The 26,103-nt window shown below is 44.2% G+C and overlaps 1 protein-coding gene across 2 annotated transcripts in view; it reads left to right on the top strand.

Moving 5' to 3' along the window:
* The window catches only part of ZRANB3 (zinc finger RANBP2-type containing 3), a 382,760-nt gene that overhangs the window by 333,834 nt on the left and 22,823 nt on the right, over window positions 1-26,103 (top strand). For both annotated transcript variants that reach the window (XM_040358099.1, XM_040358098.1), the window contains exons 17-18: window positions 14,102-14,244; window positions 18,300-18,443. In XM_040358099.1, coding sequence (XP_040214033.1) covers window positions 14,102-14,244; window positions 18,300-18,443 — 287 coding nt within the window. The remainder of the gene's footprint in view (window positions 1-14,101; window positions 14,245-18,299; window positions 18,444-26,103) is intronic.

Here is a 26,103-nt window from a genome sequence, read left to right as displayed (position 1 = left end):
ATAGAATGCTTCCCCCCGCCGCCAACGCTACGCCGCATCCCGCCGCATCCCCGCTGCCGCCGCCACTTGGTTAATACGGGCGGGGAACATTACAGCTCTCATTTGAATAGCTGTAGTGTTTCCCGCCGCGCCGCGTATAGACACTTCCCCTTGCTCGGGTGAACTGTCCAATCCCGAGCAAGGGGGAGTGTCTATACGCAGCGCGGCGCGAAAGACTACAGCTATTCAAATGAAAGCTGTAATGTTCGCCACCCGTATTAACCAAGCGGCGGCGGCAGCGGGGATGTGGCAGCATGTAGGTAAGGGGGACATGGCTGCATATATGGGGGGGACATGGCTGGATATGGGGGGGGCATGGCTGGATATGGGGGGGACATGGCTGGATATGGGGGGGACATGGCTGGATATGGGGGGGACATGGCTGCATATGGGGGGGGACATGGCTGCATATGGGGGGGGACATGGCTGCATATGGGGGGGACATGGCTGCATATGGGGGGACATGGCTGCATCTGTGGGGGGACATGGCTGCATTTGGGGACACATTTAAAAAAAAGTATCGGTATTCGGTATCGGCGAGTACTTGAAAAAAAGTATCGGTACTTGTACTCAGTCCTAAAAAAGTGGTATCGGGACAACCCTAGTAACAAACATAAGTTAGAAAATCTGCAGATGTCCAAGGCTAAGTGCTTTCGCCCCATTGCTATCTTGACATGGAGGGAGTCATTATATGTTGGTGAGAGGGGTTGATCTGTTTAGTTGGTTATGAAAACGTGGAAGGGAAAGGTCCCAGTAACCACGAAGGAAGAGATCAGAGGGCGTGACTAGGAAAGGGAGGGCAAGGGCACAATTCTAAACGTTTGTAATCCTTGGAACACAATCTTACTCCAGGGCTTCTGCAAAGCAAGACAACATTCCTGCTGCTTGTGTGCACTTGTATATGGGTAAATGCAGCCTATGTTCGTGTGCATGTATTTAGTATCAATTTGAGATAAATCTGAGATCATTCAATGCACCTTGCTTCAGAGGGCCTTCTGAATTTGATGCTTTTAAAGTGAAAAAAAAAAAAAACCTTTTCTTCAGCCGAGGAAGTTGCCATCTTTGCCTCTGTTTGAGCTGCAACTGCCATGGTACTGCACAGGTGACCAGTTAGACCCCTTTCACACTGATGCGCTTTTCAGGCGGTTTAGCACTAAAAATAGTGCCTGTAAAGCGCCTCTCAAGCAACCCCAGTGTAAAGCCAGAGTGTTTTCACACTAGGGCTGTGCGCTTGCAGGAAGGGAAAAAAAAGTCATGCAAGCAGCATCTTTGGGATGGTCCTCTCCCAAAACGACTTGCCCATTGAAGTTAAACGCGGGGGCTGTTGACCCTTTCTTTGGCCGCTAGCGGGGGTAAAAAGCACCCCTCTAGCGGCCGAAAAGTGGTAAAGCGCCGCTAATGCCCGCACCACCCCAGTCTTATGACTTCAGCCATTTGATGGTTTGGTTGAGAGCACACGCAAATGTGACAGTTATCAATCCCGGAATGCTGGCAATGTAAATATGTTTTGAAAACATTAAATCCATGTGTTTAGTTCCACTTTAAAGTGGTTGTAAATGCAGAATATTTTTTTATCTTCGTGCTTTCTTTGCATGGAGGTAAAAAATTCTTCAGTGTACAGCTCCCCCCTAATACTTACCTGATCCTGATCTCGATCCAGAGATGTGCATGGGACCCAAGGCTCTCCCGGGTCTTTCTTTAGTGATTGGCAGCAGGGGGCAGGACTGAACCACGATCTCTGTCTTATGGACGCAGAGAACCTGCTCGGGAGCGAGCATGCACAAGTTCCCCTACATCAAGCTGCTTGCTATGGGGGTGTCTTGTCACATTCAGCTCCTCATCAAAGATTGCTCCGGAAGTGATGTTCCGTCGCCGCCATCTTGCTACACCCCACACTCCTGCACAGTAATGATAGCGTGTGAAGGGGCAAGCAGACATCTTATTGCACCCACCAGAGTTTTAGATTTCACAGTTATTTTCAACACAAAACTGACCTTATATGCTTAAATACAGTATTTGAAAATGCGACGGACTGTGTACATTATACATTTTAAAAGCCGCAGCAAACCTCACATGGTTGGTAATGTGACCGGACACCTCTGATTTTCACATTTAACATGTAAACAGTAAGTCGGATTTCCAAATACTGTAGTTAAGCATATAAGCTCCGTTTTGTGTTGAAAATAACTGTGAAATCTAAAACTCAGATGGGTGTAATAAGATGTCCGCTTGCCCCCTTCTCACTCCATCATTACTGTGCAGGAGTGTGGGGTGTAGCAAGATGGTGGTAACGGAACATCACTTCCGGAGCAATCTGTGATGGGGAACCGAATGTGACAAGATAGGGGCACTCAGCAAGGGGGAAGGAGTATGCCGTGTTTAATTTTTATATATATATATATATAGTTTTTCCTTTACAATCACTTCAAGTTGCGCTATACTGCCTTTGCATCACCATTGACTTGTATAGGGAAAAAAGAGGTTCTGACGTTAAAGTGGAGGTTCACCCTAAAAACTAATTTTTAACACTAGACTAAGCATAGTAAGGGCATTTACTTTCAGCAGGTCTTTTTTTTTTTTTTTCTCCGTACATACCTTTATATTGTGATTTGGTCCAGGGCTTCCGCGTTCTGATGACTGCGGGACTGGGTGTTCCTATCCTTCGGTTCGATGATTGCCGGCTTGTGAAACAGGTGACCTGTCGCACAACGCGCGTCACCAGATTTCCGGAAATAGCCGAGCTGCGAAACGGTACTATACGGCGCCTGCGCTCGCCGTGTAGATCTGACTGCGCAGGCGCCGTATAGTGCCTACTCGCAGCTCGGCTATTTCCCGACATCTGGTGACGCGCGTTGTGCGACAGGTCACCTGTTTCACAAGCCGTCAATCATCGAACCGAAGGATAGGAACGCCCAGTCCTGCAGTCATCGGAACCCGGGAGCCCTGGACAAAAACAGAATATAAAGGTATGTACAGAGAAAAAAAAATTACCTGCCGAAAGTAAATGTCCTTAGTATGCTGGCTCTGCTAGATGTAATGTTAATTTTTTATTTTTTTTGGGTGTACCCCCGCTTTAACAAAGCCTACTGTACACAGATTCTAAAGCTGTCATTCAGGATTAGAAGGAAAACAGCTGAAGCGTAAAGCAACTGAAACAGTGCTGCAGATAGAAGTAGCAGATGGGTCATGTGACTTGTCAGCTGTCACCTGCTTTACGAAATTGTAAAATATTTCTCTAAAGGAAATGCACTTCATTAAACTTATTGTAATAATATAATATCTAGAGTTCAGGAGGTGGAATTTAGCAACTAAAGTAAAATTCCTGGTTTCGGGAAGGCTTTATTGAACTATGAATAGATAGCGCCAGAAGATCTTATGAGACACGAAAAGGTAAATCTTAATCAAAGACTAGGAACGGCATGGAATAAATCTGATGCAGAAGAAACTGAAAATCCGGTAATGAGGCAACACGCGGACCTGCCGGATCAATGGCTTTTTTTTTTCTATTTTTGCAGCACTAGTCGATATTTTGTTACCATGGATGTCTTTATCAGCTTGTCATGGGTAGGACATAGCTTATAAATAATTTAAAGTGGTCAATATATGAATACTGTACACAACAGAGCAATTATATGTAATGTTTCACTAAATTAAAGTGTTACTAAACCCAGGACTCACTATCTGGTCTCCCACAGAACATAGAAATGCAATTAGTTGAGGAAACATAAACTGCTAAATACCTTTTCTTATCAGCAGTATATAACAGTCTTGTGACTTCTATCAGTGTCCAGCCAAGCACTTGCTAAAGCTTCTAGGAGGGGTTTACATTCTCATCTGACTCTCCTATGAGGCTGCATGACCCCTGAGCCTCTGTCTGGACAGTGCTGATTGGCCCTGTGCTGATCACATGCACCCTCTCCCCCAAAAAAACACCAAACTGAGCACCCCCAAGGCTCTGTACTATCAGAAGATGGATTGTGGACAGTAAAAGAAGGAGAGGACGAGAGAAGACAAGATCAAACAGCCTTTTTACACAATGCAAAGGATTAACCCCTTAGGTAACACAGAGAGTATAACAAGCATGCTATACTGCATATACAGACTGATTTTACTATTGTGGGTTTAGTAACACTTTAGGCAACCCCATTTTCATAAATTCCTCTATTACTTCATTAAAATGTTCTAGTCATTTGCAGAGGTCCTCCTGGATTTTTTAATATGACACTAAAGCCTCCAGGTAAATGCCAATGAAATGTAGATATGGGAACGGTTTAAAGTGAAAGAAAAGCCTAAGTCTTTAAATGTTTTGTTACGTATTTGGAGATGAAATCTCTTTTCCTCCAGACGTAACGAGTACCCCCTTGTCCTCTGTGATTACCCTAAAGTGAATAACACCAAGTTCACTATATGGACCCCTTATATATTTGTACATGTTGATCATATCCCCCTTAATCTTCTCAAGAGAGAATAAATTCAGTTCCTCTAATCTTTCCTCATAGCTGAGCTCCTCCATGCCTCTTATCAGTTTGGTTGCCCTTCTCTGCACTTTCTCCAGTTCCCCGATATCCTTTTTTGAGAACTGGGGCCCAAAACTGAACTGCATATTTTAGATGAGGTTTTACTAATGATTTGTACAGGGGGGCAAAATTATCTCTCTCTCTCTGCAGTCCATACCTCTCTTAATACAAGAAAGGACTTTGCTCGCTTTGGAACTGTAGCTTGACTTTGCATGCTATTAAGCTTATGATCTACCAAAACCCCAAGATCCTTCTCCCCCATTGAGTCCCCTAGCTATTCTCCTCCTAGTATGTATGATGCATGCATATTCTTAGCCCCCAAGGGTATAACTTTACATTTATCAACATTAAACCTCATTGCTGCCCAATTAGTGCATTAAGATCAGCTTGTAAATTGGAGACATCCTGTAAGGACGTTATTCCACTGCATAGCTTGGTGTCATCTGTAAAGACTGAAATGGTACTTTTAATCCCAGACCCTATATAATATTATAAATATATTAAAAAGTAAGGCTACCCCCCCCCCCCGCGCTCTCTGCCTGTCAGTCGGTCCAGCACTTTCCCCATCTGGTGTGCTCTTCTTCAGCACCACAGACCCCATCTAGGTGGTGGGCGGCGGGCAGCGGCTCCAGTGTCCTCTCCTCCAGCACGGTGTACCCCATCTAGGTGGCGGTCATCAGCTTTGGTGTCCTCTCCTCCATCATGGCGGCTTACGCCGTGCGTTTCCTCTTTCCTCCTCCTCAGCGCTAGGCATCCAATAGGATCGCCTGATGTTTTGGCCAATCGGGTAACGGGTCTCACGACCCACTTCCTGATTGGCGGGGAGGAGATTTAGTGTGAAAATAGCAAATATTCATAGTCCAGCGCCCTATATGTAGATCAGGGGGTCAGACGCATGTATAGGGGGGTGGCGCCTGTGCGCCCCTAATGGACGGGCCACCACTGGTCCCAACTCTGAACCTTGGGGTACACCACTGGTAACCTTAGACCATTCAGAGTTTGAATCATTAACCACTACTTTCTGAATTTAGCCTTTACCAGGCCTGTAGCCCTTAACCTTACACATTAGCCGTATTTTCATATGAGTACATGGTAAAGCAGGCACATATCAGAAATATGAAATTCTGGGTTGGCATATTCTGTAAGAATCAGTTGTGCCTAGGACAGATTTCTGAAGAACTAAAAAATTTAAAGAATTAGGACCAACTCTGAGCTGGCTTACAGAGATATGACCTTACTACATGTCTAAGCTGAGAACATATGAATGTGACAGCTTACCACTCAGTGCTAGTGGCCTGAAGCTGGCATCCCAATAATGTCAACTGCCCCATTTACGTGTCGGCTAGGAGATTCCCCAGCTGACATCTGAATGTAAAGAGACAGAGGATTCTAGTGACTATGTTGACCGAGTATCGCCATGACCATATTGTCAGTGACGTCATTAGCATCCCTGCCTCTTGGTTTACATTCAGATGTCTGCCCAGGGAATCTCCAGGACAGAACTTGAATATGTCTGGGGATATGTCACCTGCTGTTTGGATCCATTCAGCTTCATAGCCAATAGTATCCTAACAATGACAGATTCACGTACATGTTTGTGACAAATCCATGAATCTTCCGCAAACCCCTGAGGAATGAAGGGGAGAGTAGACAAGGGCTAGAGGTAGGAAGGGGAAAATGGTGTGTGTGTGTGTGTGTGTGTGTCGCCAATGTTAAATTGTACGAACTGTAGCTGGGTATTAAAGCCTGGAGGATAACATTGGGTGTACTAAGGGTACTAGATTTGATGCAATGTGTCCACAATTTTGGCAAGATTTTTCATGATTTACAGATTTTCTACTTCAAAGGCACAATGCAAGTGAATAAAAAATTATTAAAGAAAGGGAAACATAAATACTTATTTAAAATTCTTGACCTCCCTCATCTTTTACCTGCAGTTTTTATTTGAGTTGATGACAGGTAGGTGGATTCAGAAAGAGTTAGGCCGGCGTATCAGTAGTTAGGCCGGCGTATCCGACCTAACTCGGAATCTGCACCGTCCTAAGTTTAAGTGTATTCTCAAACTGAGATACACTTAAACCGATCTAAGATACGACGGGTTGCGCCGTCGTATCTTAGAGTGCAATATTTAGGCTGGCCGCTAGGTGGCACTTCCATTGAGTTTGGCGTAGAATATGTAAATGCATAGATACGCCGATTCATGAACGTACGTCCGCCCGTCGCAGTAAAGATGCCGTTTCCGTAAGAGATACGCCGCCTAAAGATAAACCTGCCCCCTAGGTGGCGTAGCCAATGTTAAGTATGGCCGTCGTTCCCGCGTCGAAATTTGAAAATTTTATGTTGTTTGCGTAAGTCGTCCGTGAATAGGGCTGGACGTAATTTACGTCCACGTCGAAACCAATACGTCCTTGCGGCCTACTTTGCCGCAATGCACACTGGGATATGTACACGGACGGCGCATGCGCCGTTCGTAAAAAACTTCAATCACGTCAGGTCACCTCCATTAACATAAAACACGCCCCCTCAGCCTAATTTGAATTAGGCACGATTACGCCGGCCCCATTTACGCTACGCCGCCGTAAGTTAGGAGGCAAGTACTTTGTGAATACAGTAACTTAAGGTGGCGTAGCGTAAATACGATACGCTTCGCCGCCTTAAAGATGACGTGAATCCAACTAAGGGTCTCTTTAAAATTAAAGGGAAGCCTCCACTGAGGTGGGATCAACTCTCTGTTTAAAAGAACAGTTGGAGTTTGCATAAAACTTCAGCTGTCTACATCTCTGGATCTGCCAATTGTTTTGACATGTGTCGTTCATCGATCCTAATCTCTGTTTATAGATTTTTTTTCTTTTTTATCACTTGCTTGGTTTGAAAAGCATGTGAAAGATTTGCTTTTAAAGGAAAAAATTCTTAAGCGAGTAAACATTCTGGGCTAGCAATGCTACATGAAAATATTACCTTTTCATATTATTCACACCAGACTGACTTTCCTTAATCTTATTTCATTGAACATCTGTTTTGGCAGGCCAGTGATAAGTGGTTAGTCTTGCAGCTATTGGGATCATTGGTTTGTATCTCACCAGAGGGACTTTCTGATGAGAGTTTGTATGTTCTCTCGTTAAGTGGGTTTCCTCTAAGGTCTCAGGTTTCCACACACAACCTAAAAACACGCTGATAGGATCATGGAAATCTGACTAAATTGCCAATAATGTTTGATTACAATTTGTAGGAGTGAGGTACATTAGATAATAAAGTTGTTTAGTGGTAAGGGCTGGTGTAAATGGTTCCATCTGAAAAGGCATGGTGTAATACACATGGTAAAGTGCCTTGAAAAAGTGAATTACAGAGTTTTGAGGCATAGCAGGAGAAGGATCTGTCTCCTACAGAAGACCGGACTTCGAGGAGCGGAGGATACAAGAGGGGGAGTAAGTTGATAAATGTTCAGACAGATAATGGGGTGCTCACCTCCGATCGAAGCCCCCGCAGCCGTCCTCATACACTGCTCACTCGTCCGACATCTCCCCCGGGGGTTACTTCGGTGATTGGCCGGAGCAGCGATGACGTCACTCCTGCCCATGCGCTCAGGAGCCGCCAGTCACGGCATGGGCTCCTTTTAGGAACGGCACGATCGATGTTGCTAAAGTGCGCCTGTGCCGTTGTCTACACCGCATGTGTCGTAGACATCGGAGCTCGTGATTTCTGTAAATATCTCCTAAACCGTGGAGGTTTAGGAGATATTTAGAGGACCTACAAGTAAGCCTTAATCTAACCTGTAGGTAAAAGTGGTTGTAAAGGGTTTACAACCACTTTAAAGTCTATGCTAATCCTGATGGGAAGCCAGTGCAAGTACTAGATACTAGCCAGTGATACTAGACCTAGTCAGGATTCTGGCTGCAGAATTTTGTACATATTTTAGTAGTTTAATATTGCATTTAGGTACACATGCGAGTAGGGCATTGCAGTAGTCAAGCCGGGGGGTCACAATTCTTTGGATCAGCTTTTCAGCTACAGTGTACAGCCGAGCAATCTTTCTCAAGTGGAAAAAACATGTTCTGACAACAATTTGTAAATGTTAATCCAAGGGTAAACTAGGATCAATTATCAGTTATGCTTTAACTAAGATATCTCAGGGATTTTGCAACCATTTATGTGTTTAAGGCAGTGGTGCCCAACCCTTTGAAGTCCGAGGGCCACGTAAGCGGCGTAGTAACCAGTTGCGGGCCACAATGAACAGAGTGGGCAGATGACAGGTCTGTGTCTAGTCTGCATGTGCAAAGCAGACACAGCCCAATCTACTTCATGGGCCCTCTGATCCAATCAGATGGAAGGGAACGGATCCACTTCTGTTTTTTTTTTTTTAGAAAATCGGTTTGGAGAAAGGCAGGTGTTGATGGACAAAAGTCTGTTTACATCTCCTGCTCCATAGAGGTGAATGCAGGGTCCGATTGGGTCGGACCAATCGTGTGAAAGGCTGCTTTTACACTGATGGTCTGCGGTCTACCCACACTGGTACCTGTGGTTTTCCCACTGGTTAGCTGCACTTTGTCATAGACGTCTATTATATCCTGCCGGTGTGGTGTACCCCGGACACTGGTTGGGCACCCCTGGTTTAAGGGAACCAGGTAGGCATTCTTTAGTTACTTCGAATTTTCTGCTGAAGGCCTAAATAACAATTTTATTCTAGACTTCCCACTGCCAAATGTTGGTCATTGCAGGCAGATGGCATGCCAAACGTTTCCATTTGGGTATGAAAGTACTCCATTATCCTGTACAAGCAGATAGATCTTATAATCTTTAATATGTCTACACTACTGGATACAGATCATTTTTAAGGTGTGTTGTCAGATTTATTTTTTATAACCCTCGTGATCTGTAATCCATTGCTACTTCTAATGCCGCGTACACACGATCAGAATTTCCAACAACAAAAGTTTGATGTGAGCTTTTGGTCGGAAATTCCGACCATGTGTAGGCCCCATCTGACTTTTTCTGTCGGAATTTCCAACAGCAAAAATTTGAGAGCTGGTTCTCAAATTTTCCGACGGGAAAAGTTATTGTCGGAAATTCCGATCGTCTGTATGCAATTTCCGACGCACAAAAAAAACACGCATGCTCGGAATCAAGTCGACGCATGCTCAGAATCATTGTCCTTCATTTTTCTTGGCTCATCATAGCGTTGTACGTCACTGTGTTCTTGACGGTCTGAATTTTGTGTGACTGCGTGTATGCAACACAAGTTTGAGCCAAAATTCCGTCTAAAAAAAATCCTCGGTTTTCCTGTCGGAATTTCCGATTGTGTGTATGCGGCATAAGAATATTTTATAGATCTCAAAAATGTACAGTTCTGGTTTTTATATTTTTGTATGCCAATAGGAAGAACCACATAACACCATTTATAAATAAAAATTACCATTTTATACAGGGGGGGGGGGTTGCAAAGATATAACCAACTTTTTTTTTTATTTCTTTATATCATTTGTCAAATAATTTCTTTATTACCTGACCAATAGATCTTATACAACTCGGCCTAACAAATAAAATCATTCTGCTGTAATTACTGTTTATTTATTGCAGCCTTAGAATGAGACTGTGTTCCTATGGGCCGGGGCTGAGCATACATTGTGTGCCATCATGTATTTTCATCTCTAATATTTATACTGGCAACTACAGATTTTTTATTAAAACAGGCATCCAGATATTGTAAAGTCACCGTCTCTGCTACTGTGTATACATTAAATTTTCTATAGTTATATACTTTGAATAAATATTATTCCTTTGATGCGGAAACCTGCTCCCTGAACAATGGCCGTTATTGATCATACTTCAGTATCGCAGACAATTAAGTGGCACTTATATTGAATCTCTAGCGCAAAACACAATAAACCAAGAGGAAAGCAAAGATTTTTTTATTTTTTTTAGGCTCTGATTGCAAAACTTGGAAAAATAATATAAATGGATTATGTCTTTAATGACCCTATATATAGAAATGAGTTATTATTCACACACATTGCTATATATATATATATATAGCAATCATATATAGCAAATTCAGTAGTGCGAGCGTCTGCTGAAAATAAACTTGGGTTCTGCTCCTCTTGCAAATTCTAACACCTACATGTTACTGTGGATGTGAAGGCCAAGGAAGCAAATTTTTTTTTTCCCTTCTCATTTGCAGAATTACCAACTGTGATAATTCATCAATATTCATAGCCTTGTGTTTTAACACTTTCACACCCAGCGTGAATGACACCGTTTAGAAATAACGTGACGTTCTCCCCCCCTTCCCCTCCTCCTCCCAAGCGATGAAGAAAATTGCACTTGACGCTAAAACTTTGACACGTCTCGGCAACCTGGTGATTTAACTCCTTGAACCGAGCAAGCGCTTTCAAAGTGCGTCGGCAATGGCTTTGCTGAGACTTCTGTAAAAGAGTTAAAGTCGGGAACACTTTAGTTTCTGCTCAAGGCTTGAATTTTTTACAAAAGGAAACGATTGTCATAAAACGTTAACTTCTTTTCAAATTGGGTTGTGTTGTTCCCTAAATCCTGTATTATCCGGTATTAAGGAATAATTATGGTTGCATTCTTCCGTGTTATGCAAACATTTGCAAAACCTTGATGCGGTCTAAATTGGCCACAGACGATTTGCAACTTCTGGTAGCTTGGCAAATCATTATTTTTTTTTAATGCAATTTATACTGGCAAAGAGGGAGAATGAGTGCTGGGACTTTAAAGTGGAGCTTCACCCGGAAATAAAAAAATTTACCCTTAGATTCCTGCTCATTTTGTCTAGGGGAATTGGCTAGTTTTTTTTTTAATCAAAGCTGTACTTACCGTTTTAGAAATGCATCTTCTCCGCCGCTTCCGGGTATGGGCTGCGGGACTGGGCGTTCCTATTTTGATTGACCGTCTTTCGAGAGGCTTCTGACGGTCGCATCCATCGCGTCACGATTTTCCGAAAATAGCCGAACGCCGGTGCACAGTATAGAGCCGCACCGATGTTCGGCCTTTATTCGGCTACTCGTGACGCGATGGATGCGACCGTCGGAAGACTGTCAATCAAGAAGGAAAGCCCACTCCCGAAGACCCATATCCGGAAGCGGCGGAGAGGATTGCTCTCTACAACGGTAAGTACTGCTCGGATTTTAAAACAACTAGCCGATTCCCCTAGACAAAATGAGCATCAATCTAAGGGTAAAACATTTTTTATGGGTGAACTCCCGCTTTAAATAAAATCCCCCCCCCCCGTGCACAATTGCATATAACCAAATACTAATAACATACAAGATGTCTAAAATTATTTTGTCTTTATTTTACAAAATATAAAAAGCACATGTTGATATCAATATAGTACATTACAAACAAGTCTATGCATAAGGTCTTCTAGAAGGGTCAACGCGTTTCACGGATCATCTGCTTTGTCAGGACCAGTTTAGTTAGTCACATTGAGATTGATGAATCAAAAAATTTCAAAACGGATCTATAACAAAAACAAGGAAAACCATACATCATATCAAAAAAATACGAACGTTATTATTAAAGTGTTGGTACAGGTCAGATTATTAAGTTTTATCCAATAATAACTATTCTTCCGATTCCTTCGTTTGTCTTTAATATTGACATATCAATGCATCCCTTTGGGAAGACTAAAAGCACACTTACCTAAAATGGATGTAGTAGAATATACGTGGTGTCCATGAAAGGAAAAGGGTCAATGTTCTCAAAAAAATTGCCTCCCGCCCCATGGGAGGACAACCATCAGGTTAAAGTATCAAGTCCAGGTAAACTATATCAGCCAAAAAGAAGTAAAGGTATTAAAGTGGTTGTAAACCCTACCACACAACTTTTACCTACAGGTAAGCCTATAATAAAAAAGAAAGGGCACGAACGTGCCTTTTCTAAAGGGCACATGCCTGGACCATCGGCTCCCACGCACATGTGGTCACATAGCAGGAGTCCACGGCCCCAGAAGGAAGGAAGAGGGGTGAACATGGATGCGGCCACCAGTGGGGACATCGTGGGCTTAGTTTTCAGGGTTTATTTCCTCTTTAACTAGCAAGAGGGTACATCACTATATCAGAATAGACCAAGCTAGAGATGTAATAAGTAACCCCTATTCATCAGAGCCTGTACATAAAAAAAGGGGAATGCTTACCCAAAATCTGAGTTGATATGTATATAATATCGTAATGCGTCAAAGATGAAGTCCAAGTAGATTAAAAAGTGCATGTACAGCGATTGAGGGGCTCACCACACTATATTGACATGAAAAGAATCCAAGCTTAGACCACTTCTATAAAGTTATAGATTGGTAGCACATTGTCCACCTCAGAAAAAATAGTAACTATGCTTACCATCAGGTGTGTAAACAATTTATACTGGTTCTGAATAGCAAATGTTGCTATCCAATGCCAAATTTGTAAACTATTTGGTTTTGGTCTTTCACCAGTTCACTGTTTTCACCAAGATGAATTTCAGATGGGTATATAAAATAAAATTGTAGGTCTATTATATGTCCTTTAAGAAAACTGTGTTTTCAACACAGTTGGTGTCAGTACCTGAAGATATTTTTATATTTGCTGCATGTGATGCTTAAAAATGCAAGGCTAAGACATGGGTAGGAAGCCTAGGTTTTGTCAGTCAAACACATTGGGCTTATTGTATAAAAGGAGAGGGCCAGAGAGTGTGGGATGCTGGATCTTTTAAAGCAGTGGGCATTTTTAGTCTGGTCTTAAGAGGGGAGGGAATGATTAAGCAGGCATATATCTGTGTGATCGTACTAATTATTTGTATCCAGTTTAGTACCAAACCCAGATGTTGGAGAACCCTTTGAACCCCCTAAACGTGTTGGATTTTTTATGATGCACTATCCCAAGTGAAATCATGGGGTTTTTATGTTCTGTTTTTCACACTTTCCCTCTTGCACACCTAGTCCCTACTCATGTTAGGAGCTATAGGTTGCCAAGCAAGCTATGGCTTTAGTCCATAAAGATCATATTGATCCATGATAGGTCAGAGCAATGATACTACTTCATTGTCTAATCTGTAGAATAGGTGGTCAGTGACTAAGCTATTCTACATAACTGCAGTGGGAAGGAACGTGGGCTTGTGGATTTGGCTGTGCTGTCTGGCAAGGGGTGCCTGGATCACCAGATAGACAGTACATGTATATTTATGTTAACTTTGGTCTACAGTTCAAACTGAATCCAAATCCAGTAATTATTTTGTGATAAATCATTTGCTAATTTTGGAATTCCCTAAAATCAACAGCCCAGTTGGATTTCGCCAACAGGCAACAATTCTTGAACTGAAGTAAGGGCAAACCTGAAGAGCACCTGGATGTGGACTCTTTCCCTGTACTAGTGTCCATGTTTTTGTACTGATTAACCTTGCTGTCAGGTTCTCCAGCCACCATTTTCTACCAGTGGACATCTAAATGTTAACGGCTCTTGATGTATTGCATTATTTCTGGTATCTCCAAGACGTGTCCGAGTTCATCCAAGAACTGTGTACTAATTCCCCTCTCTCCACTCACATTTCTTTCCCAGATTCTGAGGTTCGTCAGAGAATGGAACAGTTTGACAGCCATGAAGCAGCGTTTAGTCCGGAAGAGTGGTCTGGTCTTTACCAGCCCTGTCCTGGCCACGGGAGAGATCTCCAAACAGCAGTCAGCGCACACCAGCACCAAGAGGTATATAAAGGAGCCTTGGCCCCATCAGACAGGCAGTGCCCACTCTGTGAGCTTCTAATGTGTGCATAGGCAGACCTTAACCTCCTTGTGAGGAAAGGATTAGGTCACTTGCAGTGGAACAAAATATAGGTTATGCTAGAAAGTGAATTATTGTACATTGGAAGAGTCTGAGAGACTATTTTTCCAGGTCTATAAAGAACAGCGCAAATCTTCCAAATCTCTTAATCCAACTATAGGTTTACTCACAGTTCCAGCTCTGCCCTTTGTGAGCTTACAAGGACACTTCCCATTATATTGATGGATAAAAAGGAAAACTCCTAAATCGCAACTTTAGGCATTTGGTCAAAGATGAATTCCAGGCAGGTATAAAAATCACAAATTAATGCAATTCAACGAATTGTTTACAAACATGCCATTAAATGAGTATGTATAAGATAAGAGCAGATTTTTATTTTTTATAGAGCAAGTATGGGTATTCCATCAGCTGATTTTTATTTTAGTTTTAGTTTTTTGCTTTGTTTACAGCTGGCCTACTATTTGGGGTATTTCCCCTTCCTTACTCTCCAAGGAACTCTCTACCAAGGCCAAACAAGGCCAGGGTATGTAAACGTTTGATCGGTGTCATTTGGGTAGTTTCTGTTGTCATTATGATTTTAAAAGAGTAAAAACAGTTGATATACAAGACGCCGATATACAAGAATCTGGGCCCTTGTCTCTTTCCTGCTTCAAAGCATCTCCAAAGCCTTCATAGAAGTCTATCACAATGCTTGCTTACAGAACCTAAAGCTTTTGAGGGACTTTTTTTTCAACATTGGCTTCACTTTGTTTTGGAGGTATCGCAAGTATGGGATATCCCAGGTTTCCTGGGAAACCAACACGCAAACCGAAAAGATTTAACTTTTGGTTCATGTGCATATATTCTGGAAGCGTCTGGTGAAGACATCACATATGGTGTGCAGCATGGACCAGCAGGAAAGTGAGAGGGGCTCCAGGCTAAAGTGGAGCAACGAGTAGAGGGCACATGTGGTGTGCAACATGGGAAAGCTATAGCAGAAGGTGAGTGGGGACCGGCAAGATTGGATCAGCAGAGCTGGGAGACCGGAGCAGGAGGAACTAGCAGATGTCGCAGGCGGCGAGCAGCGTGAGCGCAATATAGAAGGAGCTGAACAGGGACTGGAGAGAGGGGAAGATCAGCAAAACAGAGGATTAGCAGAGCTGGAGGTTACTATTGAGTGGGGGATCGGCAGAGCTGGAGGATACTACTGAGTGGGGGATCGGCAGAGATGAGGGTTACTATTGAGTGGGGGATCGGCAGAGCTGGAGGTTACTATTGAGTGGGGGATCGGCAGAGCTGAGGGTTACTATGGAGTGGGGGATTGGCAGGGCTGGAGGATACTACTGAGTGGGGGATCGGCCAAGCTGGGGGTACTGCTGAGTGGGAAATCAGCAGAGCTGGGGGTATGAATAAGCTAGAGATCTGCTGAACAGGGGTACTAATGAGCTCGAGATCCGCTGAGTAGGGGAACTACTGAGCCAGGGTTCTACTGGGCCCCTTAAAACAAATAGAATATCAGCACACCCAGGGCATTTGCCAAGCTTCAAAAAAGTATCACAGAAGCCTCAAAAACACATAAAAAAAAGCAGTGAGCGCTCTAAAGTGTGTTAAAGACAAAGCAAGTGAACATAAACCCTTATGCTGCAATAAGACTTTAATGTAATACAGAAAGCTGCTTAATGCTATGCAGAGCAAAATTCCCAAATTCCTTTTTTTTTTTTTACAGGTTTAAATAAGTTACATGATTGCTATTCTTTATTTAAATTAATTCTTTCATTATTTACAGTTTGAAGGGTAGGGTTGGAGGCCCAATAGAAAAAAATGATCCTTAGACCCAATAGGAAGAGATGAGCCTACTGTCTAGTACTAGGTGCCAGACGGGAGCTCCTGTAAATCACTTTAGGAGGGGAGGCAAGGTTATGGACCTGCAAAAGCAGGGCAAGGGCAGGCGCAATTTTCAAAGGAATTTTCCCCAGAGCTTAGAGAATGTCTCACTTTGCAAAGAATTCTCAATCCTGTGCATGGAAAATTAAAAATTCAAATAAAACCCCACCATACTTTCTTGCACATGATTGGATGGTTGAAGTCAACAGAGCTTCACCTCATTCACTAAGTTTTGGGGCAGTTTTCCTTGCAAAGTGAACGGCCTATTTGCCTTTAGTAAATCAACCCAATTGAGTATACAAAGCAATGTAATTGATTAGAGTGCTTTTTATGTCGCTCTTTAAGGCTGGATTCACACTATTGGGAACTGGATGTGGATTACCCGCATCTAATTCGCAATAGCAGGAGATTTTGACCTGCTCTCTGTGGAGTCGGTTCACTCATCTCCGATGCGGCTCCGGTGCAAATTTGCACGTAAAACATTGTCTGCTTTTGGTCCATTTCAGGTCCGAATTCAGCCAAAAATTGGTGAACGGGGGACGCACCGGACCCCTGCTGTGAGCCGCATGCGACGATAGTGTGAACCTAACCTAAAGGGTATATTTATAAACCAGTGAATCCGACATTCACTAAACATTCACTGCAGGTGAATCTTCCAGTTGGATGCGTTTTAAAGTGGGAGTAAATCCTCCGATCATTTGCAGCCAAGGAAGCTGCCATCTTGGCTTCTGTTTAATCTACAACTGCCATGATGCTGCACATGTGATCAGCTATGACACCAGCCATTGGATGATTTGTCCGTTTGGTTGAGAGCGCAACCAATGTGACAGCTAGCATTTCCAGTATAACCAGAATGTTAAAGTGCTTGTAAACCCCACTTTATGAGTTTTACCTACAGGTAAGCCTATAAAATAAGGCTTACCTGTAGGTATAAAGAATATCTCCTAAACCTGTACGGTTTAGAAGATATTCCCCCCGCAATGCGCCGCTGATTGCAGCGAAGCATGCGCAGCGGGGATCCTTGGCTAAAGGACCGGCAGCCGCCGGACCTTGCCGAATTGAAGTCTCCCGCGTGCATGCCCGGGAGTGATGTCATCGCCGCTCCAGCCAATCACAGCGCTGGAGCGGCGATACCCGGAAGACACGCCGAGTCAAGATGACATCTCGCTTGGCGTGGACCAGGTAAGTTCTCTTCACCTCATTCCGAGGTAAGTATTTCATAATGAGCTAATATGCGGTGCATACTAGCTCATTATGACTTTTCCTTTCAGGTGAAAAAAAAAAAAAAAAATCGCGGGTTTACAACCGCTTTAACTGTTTGTTTTTTTTAACCATCAAATCGATGGGCTTACATTGGCTTTAAGACCACCAGAAAGCTGTCAGCCGGTCATAGATGGCGGAGGCATTCCTCGCCCCACAGCTGCACATATACAAGGGTTGTGTATTAGCGGAGCTGCAGGGTGTGGAATCCATGTGCCGCCCATCATTGCCTGTTTGTTGGCTGGGACAGCTTCTTAGCAGGTTAGCTCATGTCCGAACCCACATGAGATCGTCCCTAATGGTGAATGATTGGTAAAAAATCCCATTTACTGGCTTCATAAATATACCCCTTACAGTAGAATATGGCGCATATCCCAATATTTATTTGTGTTTGGGCTTACACAGTTAGGAACCACATTATAAACCCATTTTTTTTTTTGTCTGCGCCTACACAGGACGCAGAGAGACCTGTCTTCATTTCTGCAGTGTATGGACCCAGCGTGCGGCCAGTTCGTTGTCTCCCCGCCGTGTAACATTCTAGATGACGTATCGCAAATCCTCCAACACCCAGACCTGAAAGTGTTTGGTTTCCAATTAGGAGCACATTACCTACTTTCCCACTTTCTTCCAAGTTAAAAATTTAAGATTGCCTTTTATAAACTAATTTTAAAATGGAGATTAATTTCTGTATGGGAAAAAAAAATCAATATTTAAATACCAGAGCAAAGCACAAAAACAGACCCAATAATGTGCCCATGATAAAGTGTAAATAGCGAGCGGCACACAAAACATTAGTCAGTCTAATGGCGTGTCTGACACATATATGTAGTTTTGTTTGATCGTGTTTTCCTCTCAGGTACCTGACCAAAGAAGATGTTGCAGCTGCTTCATTAAGGAAAGTTCAGAGCAGCGGGGGGAGCGTGAGGCTTGTCAGCAGGGAATGTACATCGTCAGTCAAAGGGAAGGTGTCTGTGGGTACAGCTGCAGGACCCCCCACCCGGTAAGTGCTATGTGCTATGACAGTTGCTGTGATAAACCTGTGTGCCGGTTTTATTACTGTTCCATTTTCACACTTTTTAAGGTTTAAAATACATTTTTTGTCCCCTCCGTAGAAAACTACCAGTCTTCACATTGCAAAAAGAGTTGTTTTTAGAAGTAGTTGCCTGATGTGGTTGTTTTACTTTATGCCAATCCATCCTCCCAATCTCCTTCACTCACTCCTTCCATCTTTCTCACTTCCTTTCCCATTCTGTTCTTCTATCCCCTCCCCTTCCATTCTCCTCTCCTCTCCCCCTCGATTCTTCTCTCCTCTCCCCCTCCATTCTTCTCTCCTCTCCTCTTCCCTTCTTCTCTCCTCTTCCCTTCTTCTCTCCTCTTCCCTTCTTCTCTCCTCTTCCCTTCTCTCCTCTTCCCTTCTTCTCTCCCCTTCCATTCCTCTCTCCTCTCCCCTTCCATTCTCCTCTCCTCTCCCCCTCGATTCTTCTCTCCTCTCCCCCTCCATTCTTCTCTCCTCTCCTCTTCCCTTCTTCTCTCCTCTTCCCTTCTTCTCTCCTCTTCCCTTCTTCTCTCCTCTTCCCTTCTTCTCTCCTCTTCCCTTCTTCTCTCCTCTTCCCTTCTCTCCTCTTCCATTCTTCTCTCCTCTCCTCTCCTCTTCCATTCTTCTCTCCTCTCCCCTTCTCTCCTCTCCCCTTCTATCCCCTCCCCTTCCATTCTCCTCTCCTTTCCTTCCATTCTTCTCTCCTCTCCTCTTCCCTTCTTCTCTCCTCTCCCCTTCCATTCTTCTCTCCTCTTCCCTTCTTCTCTCCTCTCCCCTTACATTCTTCTCTCCTCTTCCCTTCTTCTCTCCTCTCCCCTTCCATTCTTCTCTCCTCTTCCCTTCCATTCTTCTCTCCTCTCCCCTTCCATTCTTCTCTCCTCTCCCCTTCCATTCTTCTCTCCTCTCCTCTTCCCTTCTTCTCTCCTCTCCCCTTCCATTCTTCTCTCCTCTTCCCTTCCATTCTTCTCTCCTCTCCCCTTCCATTCTTCTCTCCTCTCCCCTTCCATTCTTCTCTCCTCTCCCCTTCCATTCTTCTCTCCTCTCCCCTTCCATTCTTCTATCCTCTCCTCTTCCATTCTTCTCTCCTCTCCTCTTCCATTCTTCTCTCCTCTCCCCTTCTCTCCTCTCCCCTTCTCTCCTCTCCCCTTCCATTCTTCTCTCCTCTCCTCTTCCATTCTTCTCTCCTCTCCTCTTCCATTCTTCTCTCCTCTCCTCTTCCATTCTTCTCTCCTCTCCCCTTCTCTCCTCTCCCCTTCTATCCCCTCCCCTTCCATTCTCCGATCCTTTCCTTCCATTCTTCTCTCCTCTCCCCTTCCATTCTCCTCTCCTTTCCTTCCATTCTTGTCTCCTCTCCTTTCCTTCCATTCTTGTCTCCTCTCCCCTTCCATTCTTGTCTCCTCTCCCCTTCCCTTCTTCTCTCCTCTTCCCTTCTTCTCTCCTCTCCCCTTCCATTCTTCTCTCCTTTTCCTGTCCATTCTTCTCTCCCCTTCCATTCTTCTCTCCCCAAGTTGTTAAGGCAGAAGTTTTTTTTTATCTTAAAGCGGGGGTTCACCCAACATTACTTTCAGGCGAGTTATGATAATGACATTAAGCTGTTTTTTTTTTTTTTAAATCCTTGCCGTACATACCGTTTTATATATATATGTTCACCGCGGCTTCCGGTTATAATTTGCGGGACTGGGCGTTCCTAATTGACATGCTTCCGACCGGCGCATACTGCGCGTCACGAGTTGCCGAAAGAAGCCGGACTGCGAGTCGGCTCTATACGGCACCTGCGCACCGACGTTCGGCTTCTTTCGGCAACTCGTGACGCGCAGTATGCGCCGGTCGGAAGCATGTCAATCAATTAGGCCCAGTCCCGCAGATTATACCCGGAAGCGCGGTGAACATATATATATATAAAACGGTATGTACAGCAAGGATTTAAAAAAAAAAAACAGCGTAATGTCATTATAACTCGCCTGAATGTAATGTTAAAAAAAAAATTTTTTTGGGTGAACCCCCGCTTTAATGCATTAAGATAAAATAACCTTCTGTGTGTAGCAGCCACCCTAATACTTACCTGAGACCCCATCTCTCTCCAGCTCTGTCCACGAATGTCTCAGCCGTCCAGGACACTTCTCATGATTGGCGGAGACACACCAGTGACACCATTGGCTCCCGAAGGCTGTCTATCAAAGTCAGTCAGCCAATCAGGGGAGAAGGTGGCGGGCCAGGTCAGGGCTCCGTGTCTAAACGGATACACTGAGCTCTGACTCGGCTCAGGTGCCACCATACAAAGATTCTCTTATATCCCTCTCATTTCTTCTCTTTTCTCTCTGTTCTCAGGACATAGGTTGAGAACCACTGATCAAAACCATACCATTGTAGCTCTGGCTGTATGTTTAGAGTCGTTGTCCTGCTGGAAGGTGAACCTCTGCCCCAGTCTCAAGTCTTTTGCAGACTTTAACAGGTTTTCTTCTAAGATTGCCCTGTTTTTGGCTCCATCCATCTTCCCATCAACTCTGACCAGCTTCCCTGTCCCTGCTGAAGAAAAACATTCTCACGACATGATGGTGTGTTTAGGGTGATGTTCAGAGTTGGTTCTCTGCCACACATAGCGTTTTGCTTTTAGGCCAAAAAGTAACATTTTTGGTCTCATCTGACCAGAGAACCTTCTTCCACATATTTGCCGTGTCCCCCACATGGCTTCTCACAAACTGCAAACAGGACTTCTTATGTCTTTCTTTCAACAATGAAGGAAATATTCTCCCGCCTGAGCTGTGGATCTCTGCAGCTCCTCCAGAGTTACCATGGGCCTCTGGGCTGCTTCTCTGATGAATGCTCTCTTTGCTCGGCTGGTCAGTTTAGGTGGACGGCCAAGTCTTGGTAGGTTTGCAGTTGTGCCATACTCTTTATATTTTCGGATGATGGATTGAACAGAGCTCTGTGAGATGTGCAAAGCTTGGGATATTTTTTTTAGAACCAAACCCTGCTTTTAAAGCCGATCTCCCATGCCAAATTTTTTTTTTTTGGGGGGGGTAGTAAAACAATTATTGTCAAGGCTTACATAAACTCAAATTTCTCGTTTTCAAGGTCCGTCCATATCTGATGCTGTCTGTAATAATAACTTATATTATCCCTCGTCAGCCGTTGCCATCTTCACTGTGGGCATTATGAATCCCACCAGCAGAGACTTCCTGGATGCGGTGATGCTGTAATCCCAGCATCCACCGCTCGATCTTGCGCTTGCGCACTCGCACCCGGGAGCAGCGGTGTCAGCGTCGCAGTATCTGTCCTGTAATGGACATTTTTGTAAAGCCCGCCCTTCTGCCTTTGTTTACATCGCGTGTCACTTTCTCCCCCACGAAATCGCGCGATGTTTAGTATAACAGGGCAGAATACGATAGCAAGGGAGCTATAACGCAAGCTCCCAGAAGACACTGTGCGGGACAGGAAACACAGAAAAACCCGACAGAAACCCGATGGCTGCAGACCGGAAGCCCATCTAGTTTAACTGGTACAGTAAAGCATTTTTCATTGAAAATATCGGTTTAAGCATTGTTGATCAGCAGTATTATTTTTGAGGTTATGTTTAATTTCGGGTGGAGCTCCGCTTTAACTTCTCCGCAACTTTATCCCTGATTTGTATGGTGTGTTCCTTGGCCTTCATGATGCTGTTTGTTCACTAAGGTTCTCTAACAAACCTCTGAGGACTTCACAAAATAGCTGTATTTATACTGAGATTAAATTAAACACAGGTGAACTCTATTTACTAATTAGGTGGCTTCTGAAGGCAATTGCTTCCTCTAGATTTTAGTTTGGGGTATCAGAGTAAAGGGGGGGGGGGGGGTCTAAATAAAAATGCATGCCACACTTTTCAATTATTTATTTGTAAAAAATAAATTAAAACCTTTTATCATTTTGCATCCACTTCACAATTATGTGCCACTTTGTGTTGGTCTATCACATAAAATCCCAATAAAATACATTTCTGTTTTTGGTTGTAACATGACAAAATGTGGAAAATTTCTAGGGGTATGAATACTTTTTCAAGGCACTGTATTTGACTATACATTTACTAATGCTAGAAGGATACATTTTAAAAGTAGTCAATGTTGATTGAGAGGGTGAAGTTACTCTTTTTAAAGTGGAGGTTCACCCAAAAACTTAATTTTTAACATTAGATTGAGGCTCGTTTTGTCTAGGGAAATGGGGTAGTTTTTTTAAAATCCAAGCAGAACTTACCGTTTTAGAGAGCGATCTTCTCCGCCGCTTCCGGGTATGGGCTGCGGGACTGGGCCTTCCTATTTGATTGACAGGCTTCCGACGGTCGCATACATCGTGTCACGATTTTCCGAAAGTAGCCGAACATCGGTGCGCAGGCGCCGTATAGAGCCGCACCGACATTCGGCTTCTTTCGGCTACTCGTGACGCGACGTATGCGACCGTCGGAAGCCTGTCAATCAAATAGGAATGCCCAGTCCCGCAGCCCATACCCGGAAGCGGCGGAGAAGATCGCTCTCTAAAACTGTAAGTACTGCTTCGATTTAAAAAAAACTACCCGATTCCCCTTGACAAAATGAGCCTCAATCTAATGTTAAAAATTGTTTTTCGGGTGAACTCCCGCTTTAATTACTTGTTTTTGAAGCCCCATTGAATGAGCCACCTTCTAGATCTGAGGCTGCAATGCTGAATCTATTCTGCATCTTGAAGAGAGCCTGTCATGTCACCAGATCATTCAAGTCAGCAATAATTTTCCTGTAAGAATACATGCAAAAGTCTCCTTTGTGTAGACTTCCAAAAAGCCTGAGACTGCTGCTGGGTGCTGCCATCTTGAATGTGATGCCAGCACACTCATAGTGACATTTAAAAGCATTTCCCATTATTATACAGGATTTATGTAGCGCCAACAGTTTACGCAGCGCTTTACAACATGAGGGCAGACAGTACTAATACAATACACTTTAATACAGTAGGAATCAGAGGACCCTGCTTCTTAGAGCTTACAATCTAAGAAGGAAGGTCAAGAGAGGCAAGAGGTACCGTATTTATCGGCGTATACCGCGCACTATTTTGCCCTGAAAATCAGGGCAAAATCGTGGGTGCACGATATACGCCGATACCCGCTTTCCCGCCACGAGTTTGAATACTGCGCCGGCATATACCGAGCGCAGTACACTCGTGAATCTTCGGGCAGTCTCAGCGCCTCTCGCACTGACGTCCTGAGCGTACAGGACGTCAGTGCGATAGTTGCCAAGCCTGCCCGAAGATTCACGAGTGTACTGCGCTCGGTATATGCCGGCGCAGTATTCAAACTCGTGGCGGGGAGGACGCCGCAGAAGGACCCCCGACCCGCCGAAGAGGACCCCCGACCCGCCGAAGACGGACGCCGGACCCGCCGAAGAGGACACCCAAAGCCGCAGAAGGACGCCGGACCCGACGAGGCCGCTGATGGACACCGCGCAAGACACCAAAACTGTAAGTACAAAAAAACAAAAAAACTTTTTTTCCACAGGGTTGGGGGCCACTTTAGGGGTGCGCGGTATACGCGGGAGCGCGTTATACCGCGATAAATATGGTAATAACTGTGAGAGATGTACTGATGGAGAAAATAAAAGTACAAGTATTAGGTGGGGGCCAGATAGGCTTCTCTGAAGTCAGACAGATTGGGGTACAGCATTCCAGAGGATGGGAGAGGCTCTGGAGAAGTTCTGAAGGCAAGCATGAAATGAGGTGACGAGGGAGTTGCTTCACTCCTGGCAGCAACAAAAAAACAGCAGGAGCTGGGCCGGCACAGATAGTGATTTAAACACTCCCAGTAGTGAAGAGGGCTATAAAGTGCAAGGAGGGAGGACGCGGTCATGGAATCAACTAGTCGATCTTTCCACCGAGTTCAAAAGCATGTTGCAAGTTAATATAACTTTATGCAAAGGAAAAATCTGCAAGTAAGTGACATTTCCTGATTTTTATGTGTTTTTACTTGCAGTTTTTTATTTTGCCAATAGGGTCTCTTTAAAAACTCAAGCTGCTGCCCTGAACAAGTGAAATGGATAACAGAGCAACGTCCATCTGAGGCTTCAGAGATAGGCATTGTTCTTTGTGACAGTTCCTTTGAGATAAGTCCAGTAAGTTTCAGTGGCAGCTTATTTATACGGAAAGTTCTCTAGGACTGGCAGTGCCCGGTGAGAGTGATTGACGCTGGTCCGGGGAGAATGATTGGCAGCACCTGGTGGGAATGATTAATGGAAGCTGCTGGGTGCCGGCTCTCCGGAAGATACTGATAGACAGTGTGCTGGATAAAGGGAGGGCTGAAGATCATTTTGGTTTATTTTAGGGGCTCTTACCCATTTAAGCTGGAAATAGCTTGAGATGGAAGAGATGTAGCTATGAGATGAGTGGAAAAACAAGCAGCGACTATGAACTAAAGCTGCACAGATTAGCTGTAACGGTCTAGTTGGAGTGCATTTAATTTCCTGCAATCTTCAAAGTGGTATTAAACCCAAAAGCAAACGCAATTCTTACATGGGTATAGGTAATGATTTCTCTGCTCAGTGATTGAACAGAGTGATACAGGGGTGGATAAATCTGGGGGGAGAGAGATATTTGACATGTCCCTGAAGCTGATGCATTAAAAGCAGAAAAAAAATGGCCAAGTGTAGGGATTTGTACGACATTGACAAGATGCAAATGGATAGTCTACGCTGGAAACCCATGAGACGGGATAACAAAGCAGAACACGACATCCAAGGTGCTAGAGTGGGGCACGGAGGGCACCAATGACTGTGTTGTCCAGATGAAATCCAAAAGTGGGGTGTGGTATCCCCTTTTATCTGTATTATTTAATCTTTGACATCATATACAATTATAGATGTTTAGGCCTCGTACACACGATAGGTTAACCAGAGGACAACGGTCTGATGGACCGTTTTCATCGGTCAAAACCGATCGTGTGTGGGCCCCATAGGTTATTTAACCATCGGTTAAAAAAAAAGCCAACTTGCTTTAAATTTTACCGATGGATTCCTAACCGATAGGTCAAAACCGATCGTTAGTAGGCACAACCATCAGAAAGACCTGATGGAACGGGCTTGCGTTGAAGTCGGGCAATTCCTGCCAAATGGTGGAAAGGTAAAGAGACCAGAAACCAGCGTGGAACGCAGGCTTGTTGGTTGCCATGACTACGCGTTTCACGTGCCTACGCTTTATCAAAATCACAGGGAACGACAAAAAAACACTTAAATACCCTATTGGAGAGCAGAGAAAGGGCAGGACAAGGAAACAGATTAACTCCTCACTGCCCTGATGAATTCTAAAGCCTCATACACGCGATCAGTCCATCCGATGAGAACGGTCTGAAGGACCGTTGTCATCGGTTAACCAATGAAGCTGACTGATGGTCCGTCGCGCCTACACACCATCGGTTAAAAAAATTATCGTGTCAGAACTCGGTGACGTAAAACACAACGACGTGCTGAAAAAAAACGAAGTTCAATGCCTCCAAGCATGCATCGACTTGATTCTGAGCATGCATGCTGAAGACTGCGTAGACCGGGAGCGGTGCAACCGGCGTCGATGGTTGCACGGAAAAGAGAGCAAGGAACTGACATTGTTCCTCCCGCTCTGTGACCCTGGAACTAGAAAT

The sequence above is a fragment of the Rana temporaria genome, chromosome 6 (assembly GCF_905171775.1).
Source record: "Rana temporaria chromosome 6, aRanTem1.1, whole genome shotgun sequence".
NCBI lineage: Eukaryota > Metazoa > Chordata > Amphibia > Anura > Ranidae > Rana > Rana temporaria.
The sequence above is the reverse complement of the archived record's forward strand: the minus strand, read 5'-3'. Positions and strand labels throughout refer to the sequence as shown.